Raw genomic sequence first — 23,584 nt, 5'->3', positions numbered from 1 at the left:
GGGATAGGTCTGTTTCTCTCTGTTTGCTTTAATTATTAGACCGTCCTTGTTATATTCTTGTATGAAGAGGAATATTTAACCATCCTCCTCCTTTTCACACAGCATTAAAACTTCCATTTGGCAAGACAACGGTAATGCATTTGGTGGCAAGAGAGACATTGCCAGAACCAAATTCTCAAGGTAAGCTTTGGCTTTTAAAGAGATTTGTTTATATCCAACCTATCTATTTAGTGTTGCCTAAAAGAAATATAATTGTGGAATATATGCATTTAAGCAGTGCCTCAAAATAATAATGGTTGAAAACAAAACATACGTTACATCAGGCAGCTGCAGAAAAAAGTGCAAGAAAACAAAAGCTCATCCTAGTCCCAAGGAAATAGACATATATTCTCTAGAAGACAGGAAGGATCACTGTTCAGGAGGTAAAGGATTTCATAGCCACAGGGCAGCAATCAAGGAGGCTTTGTCACTCCTAACCTCCTTCCTGAATATGGCTTATGAAGCTGGAAGCTGATCTCATGCCTTGAATGGGGTTCACATTTAAAAACATCACTTTGAATGGGACCTGGAAATAAAACAGGAAGTCCTGGAGTTGACAGAATATCAATCTTGTATATTGATCATGACCAGTTCCAATTAAGACCCTAGCTATTGTGTTTCAGCCTTTCTAGGCTGTCTGACACTAAGCGCATGTCACCCAGGCCTGTTTAACTGCAATGAGGTCAACTTACTGCATTTGGTGAACCAGTGAAAGCACTCCTTGCTTCTTCTGCTATCTACTTTTGCAGCACCAGTGACTTGGACTCAAAAGGCACATAATTCACAGTCTCTGTATATTTGCTGCATTGTTAGAACAAGATAACTCCTTCAAGGTTTATAAACAGTTCTTTATTTATGAGGAGAAACCTAGCGAATAGTTTAAAAACAATAGTTTTAAAAAATCAATAGCTTAAAAAAACAAAAATAAAAAAACCTTGGTACTATAAATGCCCTCTTAACAACCCAAGTATCATGTCCATTACCCCAAATCTCTAATGTGATTCAGAAGTAATCCAAACCTTTATATCACACACTCATGTCAAGCAATAGCCTTAAACCTGTCCTCTTCATTGTCCTGCAGGTCAGAGGAATCGTGAAAAAACTGGAGAGAGCAATTGCTGTGTGATCCTGTAAAGCTCTACTGTATCTGCTACTTGTGATGTAAAATAGTTTTTGTTTTTCATGCTGCTGGACTAGAGGAGACCAACATCGCTTCAGACACCATTAGGAATCTGTGAATCCATTTGAACTGAAATATTACATGAACACTGTTGCATATGTTTCTTTTCTAGAGCAATGAACACTTGCGCCCCCTACTTTTTGGTTGTTGAGCAAACATCTTAATGCATCACTTCTCCAATGTATGCTGTCTCCAGGCAAAGGTTAACTATTCTCTTCAACAGGAATCATTTTGCTGCCATAAAAATCATCCTTAACCTAAACTTTAACCAATCAACATTTCTAGATGCAATTTGCACTAAAAAAAAGTTGACAATATATAGACCTCATCAACAAAAAGTTCTAAGTATTTCAAGAAGATAGAAATGATTCAGCACTGGTAAACACTATTGGCAGTCTTTTAAAATATATTATTCAGTAATGGCCAATTAAAGGAGGAAAGAAATAACTACTTAAATTTTACCTTAAGTCAACCTTAGTGGCCAAACTGGCACAAAATACTAACTAAAATTAAGTCTGACTTTAGACATATATTTTCACTGCAACAAACTATGTGCCTGTAATTTTTAAGCACTCTATAGAGGGCTGTTCAAACTGAATTTTTTTTTCATTAACATGCACTCTTCTCTCGTACATTAGTTGAGTGCTTGTTCAGACAGCACAAATAAGTGCAGAGAGTGCATTTCCTAGCCTTAATATGGGAGGGGTAATTTCCTGTAGTTCATAGGCTTTTATTAATGTGCATAAATATTAGAAGACCTCATTTACTAATCAATTTTATGTCTTTGAATATCAACAATTGATGTTTTTCAGTCATTCTTTCTCATCAGTACCTTAGTGTCCAGTGTCATGCTTACTCATTAGTGACTTCAAAGGAATAACTAAAAGGAAAAAAAAAGGACAAAAAAAATCCTCTGCCATATGATGAAATTTTGTTTATGTAATCTGCATTTGGTATTAGTGCTTGCAATTGTACTGGAAATCAGAAGCTGGTTTTTAAAAGCATATGTAGTTAGTTACAAAGGATGCCATTCTTTTACTTCATACAAATAATTTAAAAATTGATATGCTAAAACAATTTTTTGCACAGCACTAAAGCATGAGTTAGTTTCATCTAAACCTGTAAAAAAATTATAAAAGATTTTATATTTTTCCACTGGGAAGAAATTCTTCCTAGTTGAAATTACAAATATGTAGAATATATTTAATAAAGATCTTATAAAACATAACTATAGAACTGAAATATAGATTGGCGTGTAGAGTAATACATTAATAATCCATATAAATAGCTCTAGGCTTAAAAAAAATTGCAGGTTGACATTGTGTTCTGTACTTGAGTCCATGGCCCTTACAAATGTTCTGTGTTTTCTGAATGATCAACTTCATTTAAACTTAATGGGTTATTTTATTCTATGTTATTGCTTTGACAAAATGCTTTATATGCAGTAGGCCTACAAAGATATTGTTCATAATGATCAAAATTAAATTTGTATAGAGCAGAGTTTTAAAACAAATTGTAAATAGCACTAAACATTTTCTTTCTGCAACCTGTACTGATAGATTCTTCTGTAAACTAAATAAAAGAAGAATATTGTAGTGCACTTTGTTGTGATTTGAGGGCTGTGACCTGGCCCATTTTCTACCTTCAATTTATTTTTAAGGTAAAGGTAAAGGTATCCCCTGTGCAAGCACTGGGTTATGTCTGACCCGTGGGGTGACACCCTCTAGTGTTTTCATGCCAGACTCAATACGGGGTGGTTTGCCAGTGCCTTCCCCAGTCATTACCGTTTACCCCCCAGCAAGCTGGGTACTCATTTTACCGACCTCGGAAGGATGGAAGGCTGGGTCAACCTTGAGCCGGCTGCTGGGATTGAACTCCCAACCTCATGGGCAGACAGCTTCAGACAGCATGTCGCTGCCTTACCACTCTGCGCCACAAGAGGCTCAATTTATTTTTAGTTGTCTTCAAAAAGAACTGGATCTATTTAACACTAGAGGAGAATATTGTTTAGAGTTAGGGCCTGGATGAGCAACTGAAGGCCTATGGCAGCCATGTACGTTTCTTATTGGCAATTCAGCAGTGTGAATTCTTTGGGACTCTAAAAGAAATTTCTAGAGGGCCCTCTCCGTGTATCTCAGGAATTATTTCCTAAAAACAAATTAACATAATTTCCCCACATCCTAGGGAGATACAGTTTAGAGTTTAAAAGAGAATTTCGCCTGTTTATAGAAAATTAGTAGTCTTGACTATGTGAGAAATATTCTGAATGAGACCTACAGAGGAGATTATTGGAACAAATTTAGAGTTCGGTGGCGACACTAAGACCAACAATTTTTTATTCAAGGTATACACTTTCGTGCGCACACACACACTTCCCCAGATACAACATCAGTTATTGTTTGCTTGCCCAACCTGTCTGAGGATTTAAGACTGGATTAATGATTGTGTTAATTACAAAAGTCATGCACACCCTTAGCTCCTGTTGCCCCTTCCCCCAGTCAGTTCCTTTCATCCCCAAAACCTATTTCCAACAAAAAGAGCTGGTGAACATTCTAGAAGACATCTCTTTTTAATCTATCTTCCAGATAAAGGAATTCCAGGACTCCTCAAAGAATGCTTCCTATGAGCCCTGACTTGGAATGGTGGCAAGAGTATTCCTGATTGGAATTAAATTTTGGAATAGAGCACAGGACTGAATACAGATAATCTGGGCTAGAAGTTTAGTGCTTTGTGGGTCTACTGCCTTCAGTTAAGCCTAGAAAGCAATCAGTAATGGCACAATGATTTGAATAGTTATCCCACTGGAACTCTACTTGTGATGTTATCTGAGCATAGTTTAATTGTTCCACTGCTAAATTTAGTACACACCAAAAGTCAGACTTTAGTAGCCCATATCATTCAGATTTGCTTGGCGCTATTTAAGTTTTGTTAGGAACAATGCCAGATTGCTCTTTTATAGCTATTTCTAGGAATCTGATGACAATGCATACTTCTGAAGTCTTTTTGCAGCTTTGATCACAGTCAGGGTGTGTCTGTACTTGTTCTCAGTCACACAAAATGCATCCGAAAACTGTAGGAGAATCTGATGTTATCTGTCATACTTCTTATTCAAGCAGTCAACAAAAAGCAGAGAAACCTTGAACCAAAGGGGAGAGAATATGCCTCCTCCCCCATATCTAATTGTGTATTTTCAATGAAATCTATAGTGGCTAGTGTAAAAATTGTGTAAACAATCAGGGGATCCTCCATGACGACCAGCCATGCAGCTGAAGGCATTTCCCTAAAAACTATATGAATTCATTCTCAGTTACAGAAAGGCTCAGTCACAAAGCAAACAGTTGACAACCCAGTACTATATATAGGCATAGAAGCAGATTCAGCCTCTGCACAACTGCTTGTGCCTGTTTCTAGCTTCTGGCAACAGTCTTAAAGCAGAACTTCCCCTCGGCCACAGTTGCATAATTCCAGAGAAGTAGGGTTTAGCTGGGGGTCCCCATCACAGTGCCCGTGGGCACCTGTTGATACCTTCTCAGGTATCCACCAAGTGTTTTTGGAAAGTGTGTGGGCCAAGTGAGCCTTTTGTACTACAAGAAATTAGGTTGGCTGTGCAGATTTTTAAAAAAATATTGCTTTGACAGCAGCTACCGGCATAGCACAAGAATCTGCACTATGTTACTGAAGTTAAGTTGTGACAATCATTTCCTGTCTGGCTTTACCCCCTGTGGCAGCTATTTTGTGGTTGTGCCTGCCCTGCCTTATCAAAATTCCAAATGTGCCTGCAGGGTTAAAAGGTAGAGTACTTCTGGGCCATGACGAAGCTTCCTCAGCTCCAAGCTTACATCTGTCTCTGTATACCACCTAGTAGCATCTTGACTCAGTATGGATTCAGCATAATGGCAGCCCTGTAGTCTCAATTTTTATGAGGCAAGAGGGCCTGTTCCACCCATGCAGGCTTTAGATCTTAACCGAGCACATGTCAGTAATCTCAGGCACCAACCCCAGTCGTCTGAAAAGCATGATACCCTACTAGTTGCCATGATTGCTGGAAACAGAAATCCCCTGAATGTCTGGCCTGTCCTCCATCTCAGTAGTGTGATAGGCATCCCTTTCTAATGGGCCATAGCTCCTTTCATTGCTGTCTGCTGTCCCATTTGGGATGTGATGAGCACATGAGCTAGCTTCAGCTGCACAATCACAGCTGTTTCTCCAAGATGGTGGGTATGCAAGGGAAGCTCATATCCCAAACAACTTTCTTCAGATGTAAGAGCTGTGTTGACATGTAATATATGCTGGGAGGGGAGGAGACTCAAAGTGCTGATAGCTTGTGTCCAAAACCTTTAGTCTAATACTGTGTTCCCAGACAAACTGGAACCAAGGGGAGGAATATTCACTCATTCCCTTTCCAAGATGGACCATCAGCAACTCCTCTTGGATAGGGTGAAGTGCAAATGAGGGGCAACTGTGTCTCCATTTGTAGTACTTGGCTGACTGGGGGCAGATAAGATTCAGGCAAAGCAGAGGGGAAGCCAACATAAAGCAATAAAAGACAAGCATGAATATTGTGCTTGCTTATTTTTCTGAAGCAGCGGTATTGCTAATGCTATCCAGTACCATTAGCTGACTGAATGAAGGAGGTTGAATCAATCAAGCGCTTCATACAAATAATTTCTGCAACAAAGTTTGTCCGGGATTGCCAAGACAGCTCCATTTGGTCAGAACACAGAAGTTAAGCAGGGACAGCCCTGGCCTGTCTTTTTTTTTTTTTTTTTTTTGGGGGGGGGGGGAGACCAAAACGCAGTACTGGTATTACCACACAGAGGTAGGCAATGTCAAGTAACTTGTGAATGTCTCTTCTCTTAAACTCCGTTGGGTCATCATAAATTGGCTGCAACTTGGTGGCAAAGAAGTTACTTTTTAAGAAAAATAATCATTTTATAGCTTTTCAAAAATAGTACCAACCTGGGTGGCTAGGCTAGGCCAGTCTCACCAGATCTTAGAAGCTAAGCTGCATTAGCACTTGGACGGAAGGCCAAGGAAGTCCAGGATTGCTATGCAGAGATGGGTAAAGGCCAAAATTATCTCTGTTTGTCTCTTGCCTTGAAAACCATAAGCAGTTGCAATAAGTTGCCTAAGGAGGTGGTGAGCTCCCCCTCACTGGCAGTCTTCAAGCAAAAGTTGGATACACACTTTTCTTGGATGCTTTAGGATGCTTAGGGCTGATCCTGCGTTGAGCAGGGGGTTGGACTAGATGGCCTGTATGGCCCCTTCCAACTCTATGATTCTATGATTCTAAGTCAGCTGGGATCTGATGGCGTGTTCTACCACCAGATTTTTGTACACCAATGTTTAAATGACCAGTGAATATCTATATGGTGTATTGACTCAAGCTATGGATCAGGAGGTCCTTGGTTTAAATTCTGAACTCATGAAGCTGTGTTATACTGTGCATCTCGAAACTTCATTTGCCACCATCTCTGCAACATTATGGATAGTAATACTGACTTGCCTTTCAGAGATGTAACCTTTACAGGGCAAGTAATGGGAAATGCTTTGGAAAACTCAAATATGGTTATGCTTTCCTTACCTGGACAACTAGGTTATCTTCCAGACATGACATCAAGAATATTTATGTTTTTATAGAACATTGTAAAATACCTTACGTTCAGGGTCATCGGCCTTTTGGGTAAATATGGTAGTGAAAGTGTCAAGACGGTATAACGGATCTGTGCTGAACCTGCAAACCCCTCTTTTTGTATTATGATATGTTTTAAAATTAGATCACTGTGAAATCTGGTTATGCCTCCCATTGGAAGCTTGCTATTTTTACAACTCTAGTATCAATGTTGAGTGTAATCAGGTTCTGCAATTCTTGCCTTAGTAGAGAATCATTCTGTTGTGTCAACTAGAAAAAGGTGGTGAAGGGACCATCCAGCACAAAACACAACATATGTATCATGAGAGCAAATCCTGTTGTATTATCCTCAGAACACCCTGAACTTTCAAAGTATTTTGAAAGAGAGATTAAAACTCTGGAACCTGAAGGTCTTTGCAGTCTTCTCTTGTTTGAACCTGGTGTTCAAAATACAAATCCATTTTGAATCTTGAGGTTCAAAATGCAAATCCAGCTCAAGGATGAGCCCGAATCAGTGTGACTTGCTTCTTTACTGACTAAAGTAAGTGAAATTCCATTTTGTCAAGCCAGTTTTCTTATAGAGGAACATTTCTGTTGCGTAGGAAATGGAATACCTGCAGTGCTGACCTAGCCATCACAAAAAACTTCTCTTCTTTACTGCAAGGATTGACCCTTATCATGGGACCTACTTGAAGCCAGGCCTTGAAGACATGCTGCAGAATGCTGCTGGCTACCTGGGATTGAAAGGCTTGATTCTATCCATCCTACTTGGGGGCACCTGAGCATCCCAGGCCCAGTTTGAGGTGCTGATTTACCGCAGTTTACCACAGTCTAGGTTTAACATATGTTCTGTGAAGAATGTGAAGGTATCCAAATAGGGATCTTATAAAGGTAAAGGTAAAGGTATCCCCTGTGCAAGCACCGAGTCATGTCTGACCCTTGGGGTGACGCCCTCTAGCGTTTTCATGGCAGACTCAATACAGGGTGGTTTGCCAGTGCCTTCCCCAGTCATTACCGTTTACCCCCCAGCAAGCTGGGTACTCATTTTACCGACCTCGGAAGGATGGAAGGCTGAGTCAACTTTGAGCCGGCTGCTGGGATTGAACTCCACACCTCATGGGCAAAGCTTTCAGATGGCTGCCTTACCACTCTGCGCCACAAGAGACTCTTATAGGGTATAGGGATCTTATACTATTGACCATTTCCTGTCAAGAGATCCCCTTCTTGGAATTTCTATTCAGCCATGCATTTCAAAATGGCAGCCAGGCACCGCTTCATCTTTATGGATCCAACTCCAGTGAATAGCCCTTATGTTTTGCTTCTATTCTACATGAAAGATGTGTGATCCAAAGATCTCTGACCTTAAGTGCAAAGGGAGATAACTTGTCATCAGAATAGATGAAGCAGCTGGGAAAGTAGCATGGTGTATAGGGCTGCCAACAATTTGGAAGGGGGAACCCCACCCTTTTAACAGAGGCTTCAAGGACTGGGGGCATATCTCTATGTCACCAAAAAAGAGGTTACCCCATCCTCTTAAGGGTGCCTAAATCCCACCTCCTGTGCCATGGCCATATGGGAGGAAATTACTCGAAATCATCTGACCCCCCAAGAGTTCTCTAGAGTGGCATGTTACCCGTCTGTGAACTTATTCCATTGACTCTGGAAAGGATTTTGAGTTTGTGGGATGTATAGGAGGAAAATTATTGGGCAGCCCCCCTCCCAAGAAACCCAAAAAGATGGCATGTGTTTCCTCTATGAACTTGTTTCAATATTCTGGGCCAATAGGAAAGGGTTTTGAGTTTGTGTAATGCATGGGTGGAAAGTTGAGGGCCAGTAATGCAGCCCCACTCCTGAAAAACCAAAAAGGAATGCTTGTGTATACGAGATAATTTAGTTGTATGCAGCTGACTCTAGTACACCTTCCCTGTGGAAGTGTTTTCCTGGCCTCTTCCATTAGTCCAATGCTGCAAGTCTCACAGGAGGGGAGCAAGAAGATGCAAAGTTCATGAACTCATGTGCTTGCTACAGTTGAAGGTAAATGCAGAGAGCATGCAGGAGTGTGGGGAGAGGCATGATATGCAGCCTGCCTGGCTTGCATGTGGAGGAGAGCATCATTTTTAACTGCTCACAATCTGCTAGTCTGTCTCTGTGACTAGCATGATACAGAGATGGGAGCTACCTGCCATCCTAAGACACCACACCCTAGAAAGGGAAGCTAATAGCACTTGGTGGTATGTGTGTGTGTTTACATTAACAACAGGGAGGTAATTACTCACATGGTACACTACTGTTATCTCTTGCGTAATTTTTTTTTGCCATGGGTAACGAACAGCAAATATGATGTTTAATTGTCTGTATGTTGCCTAAAGCATTTCCTTTCTTTCATCTTACAAACGGAAGCTTTGGAACTCCCACACCTCAGCCACAAAACATTTCCTCCCATACCAGTAATGAAATGGAAACATGGATGTATGGGTGAAAAGGGGATCCAGGATCTTCTAACTCTGTCCTTGTTCTAGCACCTTGGATGCAGCCCCTGTGCTGACCCACAAAGCTGCTTGCAGTGCTGAGAGGTAGCAAATGCATTGGGAAGAGTATTTTCTCCAACCTAAGCAATAAGCTTCTTGATTCCTGTAATGGCCAAACATCCCCGGTGCCGCTTGTTTAAGAATAGCAGCCTGTAACTATGTGCAAAGAAACATGCATGCAGAAGAACCATCTGATCATATTAAAACCAAGTCCTTCGTTTGCTTCCCTTTTGTTCAGTTGCAGTTGCTAGGTAATTTCTGGCATGCCAGTTATGATCTTTGAAGCTCTGTGAGAATTATCTACTGACGCACAGCCCGAAATTGAACTAATCAACATTTCAGCCAAACTACCCCCCATTCAGAAATACCGGGAAAGTTCCTGATGGTCAACAGTCATTGCTAATGTGAAGGAGCCACTGGAAACTTTCCAATATGCTGCATATTCTGACACCTTGTTTGATTTCTGTTTCCGGGGCAGATGCTCCTGAGCAACCCACAAGCAGAGCATGAAGGCTGCCTCCAACCAGTGCGCCCAGGACTCAGTGGCATAATGTCTCTAAACCTGGAAATCCTGTTTAGCTATGATAGCTAATAGATGTGGAGTTCACCAATTATGTGAACCAGTTTGGTGTGGTGGTTAGGAGTGTGGACTTCTAATCTGGCGAGCTAGGTTTGATTCTGCACTCCCCCACATAAAGCCAGTTGGGTGACCTTGGGCTCGCCAGGACACTGATAAAGTTGTTCTGACCAAGCTATGATATCAGGGCTCTCTCAGCCTCACCCACCTCACAGGGTGTCTGTTGTGGGGAGAGGAAAGGGAGGGTGACTGTAAGCCGCTTTGAGACTCCTTCAGGGAGAGAAAAGCAGCATATAAGAACCAAGTCTTCTGCTTCTTCTTCTATGTTCTTTTATTGAACCACTTGAACTCAACATTGAACTATGTGAATGTTAAGGTAAAAAGAAAAGGAAAAGCAGACAGTGCAGTCGGGAGATGGATTTTTTGAGAGAAATATCTACGGCTGCCAACTTTGGGTTGGTAAATATCTGGGAATTTGGGGATGGAGCCAGGAGAGGGCAGGATTGGGGGATGGGAGAAACCTCAGTTGAGTATAATGCCATAGAATCCACCCACCGAAGCAGACCTGTCCTCTGTAGTTTGGAGATCAGTCGTAATTCTGGGAAGGCTCTAGACCAGGATTAGTCAACCTGTGGTCCTCCAGATGTCCATGGACTACAATTCCCATGAGCCCCTGCCAGCGTTTGCTGGCAGGGGCTCATGGGAATTGTAGTCCATGGACATCTGGAGGACCACAGGTTGACTACCCCTGCTCTAGAACACCCTGCCTAGCAAATCAGATTGGGGGTGAAGTTCTTAATGTAAGAATAGGTTTCCTGTTGTTGGATGATTTCTCTGTAAAAAGAAGGATGTTCAGGACTGTGCCTTAAGTAACACTATACTAACAAACAGACTCAGATGACTGTTTATTTGCCATCATATTTTCTTGTAGCCAGTTTGGTGTAGTGGTTAGGAGTGTGGACTTCTAATCTGGCAAGCCAGGTTCAATTCTGCTCTCCCTGACATGCAGCCAGCTGGGTGACCTTGGGCTCGCCACGGCACTGATAAAGCTGTTCTGACCGAGGCAGTAGTATCAGGGCTCCCTCAGCCTCACCCACCTCACAGGGTGTCTGTTGTGGGGAGAGGAAAGAGAAGGCGAATATAAGCCGCTTTGAGCCTCCTTCGGGTAGAGAAAAGCGGCATATAAGAATCGACTCTTCTTCTTCTAGAAATAGTTGAAACTGTCTAACCCCATATGTATTCCACTGCAAAGTTATTCAGTACGCTGCCTGAAATAGCATTCGCAGCCAGGCTGGTCCTTCCTTACATCACCGCAGGTTAGCAACAGCGATGGCTTTCCAGCATTCTTCATTGTTAGGTCCTCTTTTTGAAAAAAAAAAATCCATTTTTCTTTTTCTGGTATGAGCTGTTATGGGGGAAAGCCTGCTTTATCAGATGCTGGTTGGTATCGACACACGTTTTTACAGCCCTTGAATGAAACCAGTGGTGCATTTCTCCCCCTGATTTTTGTAATTTTTTAAAAGATGATTTCCCACCTACATGTCATGCCTATAAATTGCTCTGCTTGTTAGAGGATTGTTTTTTGCTTAACTGAGCCAGGTGCTCTGAGCAGCCCCCCAGGAGAGCTGCAGGAAAAGGACAGCGGCTGTCAAGGGGAACCGGAGGAGGAAATGGCACGGTGGGTTTGAAACTCACTGACTTGACATTCAAATGATGCCTAACAACCCCCCAGAACAGACAGTCACTGCGTAGAAAGGCAGAGCCCACCCATCTTACAGCTGACACCTCCTCCCTATTAAACAACACAGATCCTGTCGACTAGCACAGTGGCATGTGTGGTGACTCCTGAGAGACTGACAATTAAAATCGATCAAACTGGTTGGACGTGAAGAACGGTTGTGGAAAGTTCTAGAATCTGAGGGAACGGACTCTTCCTTCATGGGTCCCCCCTCCCTCCAGTTGTAATGCAAATACGAAATGTTCTCATGTCTGGTGTTCTAGTCTTTCTCTCACACAAACTCTCTCAGGCACGTACACACAAACACACACACACACACACGCTTTGTCACATTTTAAAAATTCCACTTAAATGATCCTCATTAACCTTCAATTCAGCAGCCGCTCCTTTGTTTTTAACCAGTCAGAGTCCTCAAACACAGTGAGGACTCAACAGGAAAATAATAAAGGGGAAAATAAAAAAGGCAAGCTTTCCCCTGAGCCCTTGCAAGGGCAGGTGGAAGAGCCCTCTGAGCATACCTCCAGGAGAAGCTATCAATCCCGGCCAATCATGAGAGAGGTTTCCACACCTGCTGGGGCCTGCTGCTGCTTTCCCATGGCAGGAGGTGGAAGCTGGAAGCCAGAAATGTCTCTGCTGCTGACTGGAAAGCAATTGCAGGGGTGGCTTAGCACAGCCAAGAAACCCTGACACTGTTCTGCCCCCACAGGCAGATGGCGGCCCTGTGACGCAGACAGGGACCATGTGGGATTCAACACAGGATCCATGCCACAGAGATGGGGGCTCAACCGGGATGTGTGCAAGGATCTGACGAAGGCCAATGCTCTATGGACGCAGCTTTCAGACAGGGCAGAAAAAGGCCTTTTTAACACCTCCACCATCTTTAATTCAAATGCAATGCCTAGAATCAGCACCTTGTTTAGAATAGCTGTCTACTACTTTCGCCCCCCGCCCTGTGCCCATCACCAGCAGTTGCTTAGGCCAACTAGCATCAAGAGAGTTGAGTATCTACTGTGCAAATGCACTCGTGTTTTTATTTATAAGTCATGCTACTGGACTGGTGCGAGGAATTCCTGGGGGCTCAGGGTTAGAGCCTGAGGAGGGTGGTTTTGAGGGAGGGGAAGGACCTCAGTGGGGTATAATGCCATACAGTCTACCTTCCAAAGCAGTTGTTTTCTTCAGAGGAACGGATATCTGGAGACTTAGAGATTAGGCTGATACTGTGAAGGCTCAAGGGGGTGGCAGGTTACAGTAGATGAGCAATAGGGGTGTGAATGTCCTGCATAGAGCCAGTTTGGTGTAGTGGTTAGGAGTGCGGACTTCTAATTTGGCATGCTGGGTTCGATTCTGTACTCCCCCACATGCAACCAGCTGGGTGACTTTGGGATCACCACGGCACTGATAAAGCAATTCTGACTGAGCAGTGATATCAGGGCTCTCTCAGCCTCACCCACCTCACAGGGTGTCTGTTGTGGGGAGAGGAAAGGGGAGGCGACTGTAAGCCCCTTTGAGACTCCTTCGGGTAGAGAAAAGTGGCGTATAAGAACCAACTCTTCTTCTTCTTCTTCTTCTTCTTTTTCTTCTTCTTCATCATAGTGTAGGGGATTGGACTAGATGACCCATGAGGTCCCTTCCAACTCTATGATTCTATGATTCTAGTGGCAATGCCAGGAGCTCTGCATACCCCACCAGGAGGTTGGCAACCTTATAACAGGTCATATCCTTGATTTGGTCTTCTCTACTGATGCTGCAGCAATGCATTCATGTTAAAACTCTGTGGTTTTACCAGAGAGTTTTTGTAAATGCTAGAACCTCCACTAGAAGTGACATCAGTGCCCCAGCATGCCACTGACATGCTCTCTATGCTCCCTCTTCCAGAGATGTCAGGGAGTCTACTATAGTGGCAACTGGTTGGACACTGTGTGAAGAAGGATAATTTGTGAAGCACTGGCCCAATCCACCAAGACTTTTATGAGCCAGTTTGGTGTAGTGTTTAGGAGTGCGGACTTCTAATCTGGCATGCCAGGTTCAATTCTGCGCTCCCCCACATGCAGCCAGCTGGGTGACCTTGGGCTCGTCATGGCGCTGATAAAACTGTTCTGACCGAGCAGTGAAATCAGGGCTCTCTCAGCCTCACCCACCCCACAGGGTGTCTGTTGTGGGGAGAGGAATGGGAAGGCGACTGTATATAAGAACCATATAAGCATATAAGAACCAACTGAAAAGCAGCATATAAGAACCAACTCTTCTTCTTCTTCTATGTTCCCATGTTCTTACACAGGAACTGAGAGAATGATATCCGGCTACTGGAAAAGAAGCAGAGGTTGAGAGATTATCTCCAGCCTTTCTCTGAACTTCAGAAAAGATGTTGTGCCACATGGGAAGAGACTACATGTTTCTGATCCTGTCTCAACCAGCTGATATGGCCCTCAATAACAATATATTGTCATTGTACTTGGTGATGTTTTTTAAAAATAGTATTGAGATTCCTTTCTTTCTGCCTTCGTTTCTGATCTTTGCCATGGTTTAAGCAGAAGTGTTCTCCTTCCTCCTCACTGTGGTTTCCCACATTCCCGTTCTTGGTCCACCAATCAGACGGAGGGGGCATTATTGTTTTGTACACTATAAATTGACATTCTGTTCCGGCCTATGTCAACGTACTTTCACTCCATTTATGAATCAGGACATCCCTGTGTATGAATCTCCACGTGAAGGGCTTCACACATTTTCTTTGTTGCTTTATAAGGCAGAATGTGTCAAAGGTCCTCCAGCTCACCAGAAGATTCTCCAGATGGGATAGACTCCTACTTAGTGTCTGTAAGAAATCTAGAAATAATTATGATGCTGGTGGTTTGGAAGCCTACAGCAGTGAGGTGGGAGTTACAACTGCGGAAGAACCGGGTGACATTTTGGAACATTGCATAAATAACACTTTTTTGAACACAATGTTTAAAAACTGGACCCAAATAATAAAAATGTGTTTTCCCATTCCAAGGATTCTAGCTTTCTCTTACCTCAGCCAGCTGGTATGACCTTCAACGGCAATATATATTGTCATTGTACTTAGTAGTGATTTTTTATAGTATGGAGACTGCTCACTTTCTGTCGTCAGTACGTGATTTGTAATGTCAACATATATTAATACATTACCAAAACTATATTCAAACATGGAACTTTATGCTCCTCAGCTCAGTAAAAAAACAGGCTGTTAAAATAATTGAATAGTAGCATAAAATCACCTGATGGGTGTGGGGGTAGGGGAGTCAGTATTGTTGAAGCATGGGAGATAATATGGGCTGTCTTCTAGTTTTATCCCCCATGATTCACAGACTGACTCAGTGAAGAACACTGCCAAGTTACATAACTGATATATTTTGGAAAATGCAGTGTTCTTGAAGGATCGCAATGAATAAAGCACATATTGAGGGACTATTATTATACCACTGATTCTCATCAGAAACGGCACATTCTGGAACAAAAGAAGTACTGGGAGGGCTGTAAGAGAAAGTGGAGTCAGGTGGGATTCACACGAGTCCCACCAGCTAGCAGTTGGAGACTCTAAAAATGATACTGGATTATCGCATGATGAAAATCAGAGCTACCGTTTGTCAATGCTCCCCTTTTATAGACTTAACTGATATGGCCATGCTAATAATCCATACTTTGGTAACCTTGTGGTTGGACCACCATAGCATGCTCTGTTGTGGGCTTCCCTGGAAGACAACCCAGAAGTGACAGGTGGTCCAAAAGATGGTAACTCAACTATTATCAGGAGCTAAGCATCTTGCCTATTATAAAACACAGCTTGGCCTGTTTAGCCTGGAGAGGAGAGGACTGAGAGGGGATCTGATAACCATCTTCAAGTATTTAAAAGGCAGCCATATAGAGGATGGGGCAGAGTTGTTCTCTCTTGCCCCGGAGGGATGGACCAGAAGCAATGGGATGAAATTAATTCAAAATAAATTCTGGAAGACGTTCCTGACATTTAGAGTGGTTTCTCAGTGGAACAGGCTTCCTCAGGAGGTGGTGGAAATTTTGGAAATTTTTAAACAGAGGCTGGATAGCCATCTGATGGAGAGGCTGATTCTGTGAAGGTTCAAGGGAGTGGCAGATTACAGTGCATGAGCGAGAGGGTTGTGAGTGTCCTGCATTGTGTGGGGGGATGGACTGGATGGCCCAGGAGGTCCCTTCCAACTCTGTTATTCTATGATTCCAAAACAACAGCTATGTTGCCTGCCAGTTTGTTTCCAGACTCAGTTCAAGGGCTTGCGTAAGCCCTTTAAAGCCCCTCATGCAAGAATCTGCATATTCTGAGTGCCTCTTCCCATATTTCCCTACATACCACTTATGCTCCTTTATGTTCCCCCCTTAAGACTGCCCACTTAGCTTCTTTCCAGAGCCCAGTCCTTCCCCTTTTTTATTTTCCCACTTTGTGGACCAGGTTCCCTGAGGAGGGTGCTGTGCACACAAGTTTTTAGAAGTTGCTGTAACACTGTTTGGATGCATAATGGGGTTTGAGCTGTAGGTATTATCTCAGGAGGGATTAACGGTGTTGTATTTATTATGTATGGCTTAATTGAAAGCCTCCATGAACCATAAGAAAAAGGCAGACTAGGAATATTTTATTTTTATTTTTAATAATTAATAAATAAAATGTGGCAAAAGTCCTTGCCACCGTTCTCTAGTAGACAACTACTGTATGTTTAGAGACAAGAATCTAGACTTCAAAATCCAGAAAGGTTTATATGGACCTCCATGGTATTTGACACAGACTGCAGAAGAAGGACATGTGTGCATATATGTGTGTGAGGTGGGGGTGGGGTAGAGAGAGGCCACTTCACCCTTTCTCCTCTGGTTGTTTTCAGCTAGGAGTTTGTTTTTTTCAGCTAGAAAGTTTGCTGCTGGCTGACAGTGATCTCAGCTCTCTCCTGTTGCGGGTGGAAAAAGCATTTTATGTAGCAAATCTTTCCCTGTTGCTGACATCATACTGCAGCACTTCCATTGTACCCTTATCAGACAGCAGGCCTGAATTAGTGGTGGGATGCCATGAACTGCATGCCTGGAGGGCAACAAAGTAAGATGTGAAGTATCAGTTTTGTGCCATCCTGTGAGGTATGCCTGGTGTGAATATCTTCAGCTCTTGACAATATGCAAATTCCCAGTCAAGACTTACGACTAACAGTATTATATGTAGCAACAACGGGAGATTTCTGATGTTCCTTCTTTAGCACCATTCTTGGATGTGGCCATTTGCTCTTCAGGTAGAGCTGCTAGGTGCCCCCGACCACCAGCAGGGCTTGGGGGGTAGGGTGGCCAGATCTAGATTGGGAACCTCCTGGAGATGTGGGGGATGGCTCTTGGGGAGCACAGGGACCTCTATGGGCTATAATGCCACACAGTCCACCATCCAGAACATCCAGGAGAATTGATCTCTGTAGTATAATTTGTTTGTGTGTGTGTCTCCAGGCCAATCACATATTTTCAACCCAACCTACTTCAAAACCAGTTCTCCAGATTAGAGGCTGCTACAGGGGTGGCCAAACTGTGGCTCTCCAGATGCCCATGGACTACAATTCCCATAATGCGCTCATGGGAGCATGTGCTGGCAGGGGCTCATGGGAATTGTAGTCCATGGACATCTGGAGAACCACAGTTTGGCTGCCCCTGCTACCATGTTGGCAGGAGAATCAGTTCCAATTCCGTTTCTAACCTATTACTTTGTGATATATAAGCTGCTAATTCTCACTTCCAGCTGCTCATCTTTGAAACAATCACATGAGAATATGATGAAAAAGTAGGAGAAAAATTGAGACTTTGCATATCAAAACACTGCCTGCATAAGAATACAGTCTGCTGGAGTTAACAGAGACTAGACTATGTCATTGGGAAATGGTTGCATTCTATTCCTTCTCCTGCTGTCTTGATTCCCCCCACTCTCATATCCCGTCTTGATTTTTAAAATCTTGACATGGTTCCAGCACTTGAATGGCCAACAAGGACAGTCAAAGCATTTTTGAGAGTGATTTCAATTGGTTTAGAAGGACTTGGTGCGGGCGAGAATTGCTCTGTGAAGTTCCTCCTCAAGGCGACTGTTCCTTTCTATTTTCCTTCTTCATGTCTCCTTCCAGGGTAACTATTTCCTGTTGCCTTGTGGCTGACCATGGCATTCCGCAATCAACTGCTCATTAACCATTGCAGTTTGGGTTGCAAGAGGGCGTGAAGAACTGCTTTTAGTTCTGAGCTCAAACCATTGTTGATTTTTTTAAAAAAATTATCACCATCATAATGCTGGGCTTTTAAGGGGTTTATAAATGTTTAACTCTTTTTAGGGGTATGGGCTGTTTTAATTTTTCTTGTGTTTTAAATGTGTAAACGGCCTCAAGCAGCTTTTCAGGAGAAGAGGCATAGACAATTTCTAAACAAGTAAATAAACTGAAAAGCTCCAATAGCGAAAAGAAATAACACAAATATTGGGCAAAGGTTTTGGCGGCAAAGGGAGAACATGCTTTACATTGCCATCCTAAGGAGTAATACACCTATCTAAGTGGTCAATAGCTAATTGTTTTCAAATGTCTCCAGACTCCTGTGTTCTGTAACTGTAACCCCACCCCACCCCACCCCCCAAAAAAAGAAGAAAAGAATTGATGATGGTGTGATTCTGAATGCAGTGGTTGTGGGAGAACTAAAAGTAATAAATTAGGTTGTGGAACAAAAGAACAAAAGGAAAAGTACAAAGAGAAAGTGAAACTATTCTGAAAGGACTTACTTCTGAATAAATATATTTTACTATGCAGATCTTTATGGGGAATATGGAGCCAGCTTGGCATAGTGGTTAAGAGTGGCAACCTCTAATCTGGAGCACTGGGTTTCATTCCCTGCTCCTCCACTTGCAGCCAATTGGGTGACCTTGGGCCAGTCACAGTTCTCTCAGAGCTCTCTCAGCCTCACTTACTTCACACAGTGTGTCTGTTGTGCGAAGAGGAGGGGAAGACGATTATAAGCCGCATTGAGACTCTTTCGGGTAGCGAAAAGCAGAGTACAATAAACCACCTCTTCTCATTATCACAAAAAGTGCTAGTTTATATTGCACTTATTTTATTATTCAACTTATAGACCGCCACTCTCGGCCCAGCCATCTTGTGGAGGTTTACAAAATGTAAAATATAACCCCCACCCCCTTTACAGCATGATCAATAAGAACATACAAGAACCAACTCTTCTTCTTCTTCTTCTAACTCCCTTGCAGACCCACAACTCTGATGCTCACAGTTGTTCTCTACTGGATGATCCTAGGCGATGTTAGCCTGGGGTGGGGGGCAGATTATAAAGGGCAAAGAGGGACCCACAGATCTAGTAACTCTGGTCTTTGTCCTGGCCTCAACCTGGCAGAAGAGCTCTATCCTGCAGGCCCAGTGGAACGCAAAGAGCTCCATCAGGGTCCTCAGCTCTTCTGGGAGCTCATTCCACCAGGTTGGGGCCAGGGCCAAAAAGGTCAAGGCCAGGCAAACCTCCTGGGGAACCCGGTCAACCAGCAAATTTATACCCCTGTGGGGGGCACAAGGAGATAAGCGGTCCCTCGGATAGGCAGAGGTGCAGAAAGAGAATAACTAACCATGAGCAGTGCAAAAAGTCTCTTCCTGTAGAAACTGCTGGAATCATTATAAAACCCTCCCTCTCTTTCTACCTCCATCTCTGATTAAATGGATATGCTGAAGCTCTAGCATTTGGATAGCTAAAGATGTAAACAGTAAAATATATAAGCCCACCCCAATCTACTTTCACTGTCAGCAAATAAATCGAAATTATTTGTATCAGCATAGAATTGTAGAGGGAAGAGAACAATTAAGGAAGGAGAACACAAAGGACAAAAGCACAGTATGTACAAGGGATGCAAGGGTATGAATAATAACCAGTATTGTATTTATTAACCTAGGAGAGGAAGGATTCCAGATCCAGCCTAATTGTTCTTTGTCTCTTTGCGGTGCATGGTATTTATTATTGCCTTCCACCAAGCTGTTTCTGTTAGCTGTGGGATCCATTCTCTTGTACAAGGTGCTTGATCTGATTTCCACAGGCTCCTAATTGCCTACCAGCTGAGCCAAGATACTGGAATGTTTCTGTTGGAAATGTCGGCTTTATGTAGAATTTATTGTTTTGCTGTGGTTTCCAGTTACTGCAGGATCTCTAGCTGCTTTGGGCATGAAAGAGAGGTCTGATAATGGAACAGTTCTTCAGTGCATGTACTGCTTGCTCCCCAGGAGCAAACTTGTGACTGTCATTGTATGTATCTGTGGCAAGGAGGCATAACCAGTCCTTGATCATTGGCACATGTACCTGTCCAACACGTGTGGCTGAAAACACATTGTCTGCATGACAATTTTAGGAGGGGAGATAAAGTGACTACACCCATTTAAAATATCTTGTGCAAGACAACACCGAGTATTTAGGATATGTCTCTGGGCCAATTTAGATAGTTTGAAATTCAATAGAAACAAAGGATGTACGGATTTTAAATTCAGAAGTTAGTGTCTGTTTCCTCTCCTTCATGGCATCTTAGTTCCTCTGCTACTAGGCTGAGACTGCAATCCTAAAAACACTTTTCTGGTGGTGAGCCCCACTGAACTTCCCTCTGAATACACGTGCATTGTTCCCCTGCAGACAGCCCCTTAAGGGAACACTTGGGATCAATTACCTGGTGAAACTTTGACAGTGAACTCCTGTGGTTATTCTTATAAGAAGAAGAAGAGTTGGTTCTTATATGCCGCTTTTCTCCACCTGAAGGAGTCTCAAAGCGGCTTACATTCACCTTCCCTTTCCTCTCCCCACAACAGACACCCTGTGAAGTAGGTGAGGCTTAGAGAGCCCTGATATTACTGCTCGGTCAGAACAGCTTTATCAGTGCGGTGGAGAGCCCAAGGTCACCTAGCCAGCTGCATGTGGAGGAGGAGTCCACACTCCTAAACACTACACCAACCTGGCTTTCCACTGGGTTCAATGGGCGTAGACCAGAGTAGTTCTGTGTAGGATTACATTATGAGTCAGCCAACCTCAGGGCCCAAACCAGACTCCAAGTTTAACCTTCAGAGTCAAGTAATTTGTCTAGCTGTGAGAGACTTTGCCAGCCTAAATTGCCCCATCCTTTCCCTCACACTGTTGCTAACAAACTTGCACTCCTGCCTTGAATTACGCAACCTGCTTCTGCACTCTCTGGATGCTGATTATGAAACCTCCTGCTTGTGCGGATTTGGGGGCACAATCTTAGATTGCCTTGGACTGCACCGTTTGCTTCTGGCTCCATTGCTGGCACCCTGAGCCTGTTTATTACTTATGGATACCTCACTTTTCTCCCTGATAAGGTCAGGACCAAAAGTGGCCTACAATATAATAAAAAGAAAGAAAAAGATCTTTCTGCTTCTTCCCCAAAATCTTGAAGTCTGATCACTTGGAAGCTGACCTTATCTAACCTACCTACAGGAAGTGGCTTTATGCCAGTGTTCTAGAGCTAGGGCATCTGCTACCCTGTACATGAAATAAGGTATTTACAATTTGTGATAGGTGTGTCCATTCCTGATTAGAGATGGGCATGAACCAGCTCATGAACTAAAGTTCATCATGAGTTTTGGGTGGTTTATGGTTTGCAAACTATGTTTGTGAGCTGAAGTGCCATCACAAACTTTCAACAAACAAATGTTGATGCAGTTTCTGCTGGTTCATGTAAAGCAGAAAGCATTTAAACTCCTTTTTGCTCCCTGCTGCTCAGCTGTTTGCCATTGCTTTCTGCTTCCCATTGCTCAGCTGTCTAGTTTAAACGGATTGGAGCCATTTAAACCCCTGCTTTCTGCTCCCCATGAAAGGTAGAAAATTGCAGACAGAAGGTTCTGTCTGCGAACTGGCATATTGGTTCATGATTTGGTTTGTGGTTTAGCCATGAATCAAACTGCATAAATGTGGTTTGTTATCATCTCTGTTTCTGATGGCTAACCTACTGTACCACTGGAGCATCTAATACTGCTAGATCATCACATTTTACTGCTGATGTCACTGATGAAGTAAACTACTTCAAAGAACAGTAGTTTATTACATCAGTAACTTCACAGGGGACCAGACCAAGACAAATCCTGGGAGATGAAGTAAACTGCAATTCTGCATAGAACAATGCTGTTCAGGATTTTCTCCTGATCATCATACATCTGCACTGACGATTTACTACTTGTTTACCATTGCACTGAGAAGTGCTGCAGATTTGAACCATTGTCTCCTCTAAGATGGAATTCATTGTAAAAATTTGAAGGGATGACTCATTCCTTGCATTCCTATTTTCTGTATTAACTTGTCTGGAATATTTACCACCCTGGAATGTGTGGACTAGTTTGCAGCGTATGAACTCTACAGTCTTCTAATTTTTTAATGATGCTGATTTACAGTTGTCAGCTTCCAGGTAAGGCCTGAAGATCTGCTATGTCAACTAATCCACAGAGATCAGCCCACCTAGAGGAAATGGCTGCTTTGGAGGGTGGAGTCTTTGTCCACCCTCCCCAGGCTCCACCCCCAAATCTCCAGGAATTTACCAACCCAGAGTTGCAACCCCATGCTGGTTGAGAGTACCACCAAATTGTTAAAGATATCTGGGACAATTAATCTACTCATTACCTGTCAGTGAGAAGTATCCACAAGGGACAGAGGAAGGGAGGCAATGAATTAACAAGTCTCAAGTGACGACAACAGACATATAATTGAGTTCTCAGTGACATTTGTTCATATTATCTGGAGAAAAATTTCCCTACTTTCCTTCATGGTTCCCCCCGCCATCATTCATACATGGATCCTACAGACAACTGGTAAAGAAATAGTGGGTAAATAGTGTCTGTATAATGAGCAAGCTGCTAGTTCACAAGTCTTTCTCTCCGATGCGGTTGCCAGCTTCATATTGGGAAATTCCAGGAGATCTGAGAGTGGAGCTTGGGGAGGGCAGGCCTTAGGAAGGGGAGGGGCTTCCAATTTTAATAACATAGAGTTCTAGAACTGATCTCTGTCACCTGGAGTTCAGTTGTAAACCAATGCTGGCAACCCTATTCATTCTGGGAGTCTCAGGCTAAAACTGTAGTTTGATTCTGAACAAGGACTTAATCTGTGAGATGATACTATGAATGACTCATCTGCATACAAACGTCTGAGCCCCTCCACCCCTTACACACATAAAGTACTTGCTGGCTGGGGCGGTTCAACCAGCTCTTCCACCTGGGCTGCACCAGCAAATTGCTTCTGGGCCACCTCCACTTCTGCCAGTCTACAGGTCCCTTTCTGGGTCCCCCACCCCAGCCCATCCACCCATCTCTGCTGGGCTCTGCTTCACAAAGTACAGAGCACAGGAGGAGGTGGGAAGACTCCCTCCCCCCCCCCACTTGTTGCTAAGAAGTGGCAGAGAAGGAGGGAGGCTAGGGTGACGAAGCAGGAGATTTCACCCAGTTCTTCTCATCTGAATGCAGTGTTTACTCTGTGAATCCACAGAAAAACATTGAAGGAAACTTTTTCTGTGCAGAGTACATGCACAGCAATTGGATTAAGCCATGCCACCTGGAGTACTGTACAAACGAAGAGTAAGCTACGAATGCAGAAAGAGCCCTCATTTGCACAAGAGTGTCAGTGTAGTGTACTGGACAGAGCATTTAGTGATGGAGCATTTATTCTAGGAGATGGGGTCTGAATCACCACTCTGTCAAGGAACCTCACTGGGTGACCTTGGGCTACTCAGTTACTTTCAGCATAACTCATCTCACAAAGGTAGTTGTTGTGAGGAATGGGAAGAGAAAGGAATGGCTGTAAACCAATTTGGGTCCTCACTGGGGAGAGAAGAGGTATAATTCAGTAAAAAAGAATTGCTTCTCCATTTTTC

At 43.2% G+C, this 23,584-nt stretch overlaps 1 protein-coding gene across 1 annotated transcript in view; it reads left to right on the top strand.

Moving 5' to 3' along the window:
• The window catches only part of UBL3 (ubiquitin like 3), a 44,264-nt gene extending 41,450 nt beyond the window's left edge, over positions 1-2,814 (top strand). Inside the window, exons 4-5 of the mRNA XM_077341805.1 lie at positions 103-180; positions 1,121-2,814. Of these exons, the coding sequence (XP_077197920.1) occupies positions 103-180; positions 1,121-1,173 (131 nt within the window). The 3' untranslated portion in view covers positions 1,174-2,814. The remainder of the gene's footprint in view (positions 1-102; positions 181-1,120) is intronic.
• Positions 2,815-23,584: the final 20,770 nt, after the last annotated feature.

This window comes from Paroedura picta, chromosome 6 (genome assembly GCF_049243985.1).
Source record: "Paroedura picta isolate Pp20150507F chromosome 6, Ppicta_v3.0, whole genome shotgun sequence".
In the NCBI taxonomy this organism is placed as follows: Eukaryota; Metazoa; Chordata; class Lepidosauria; order Squamata; family Gekkonidae; genus Paroedura; species Paroedura picta.
The sequence above is the reverse complement of the archived record's forward strand: the minus strand, read 5'-3'. Positions and strand labels throughout refer to the sequence as shown.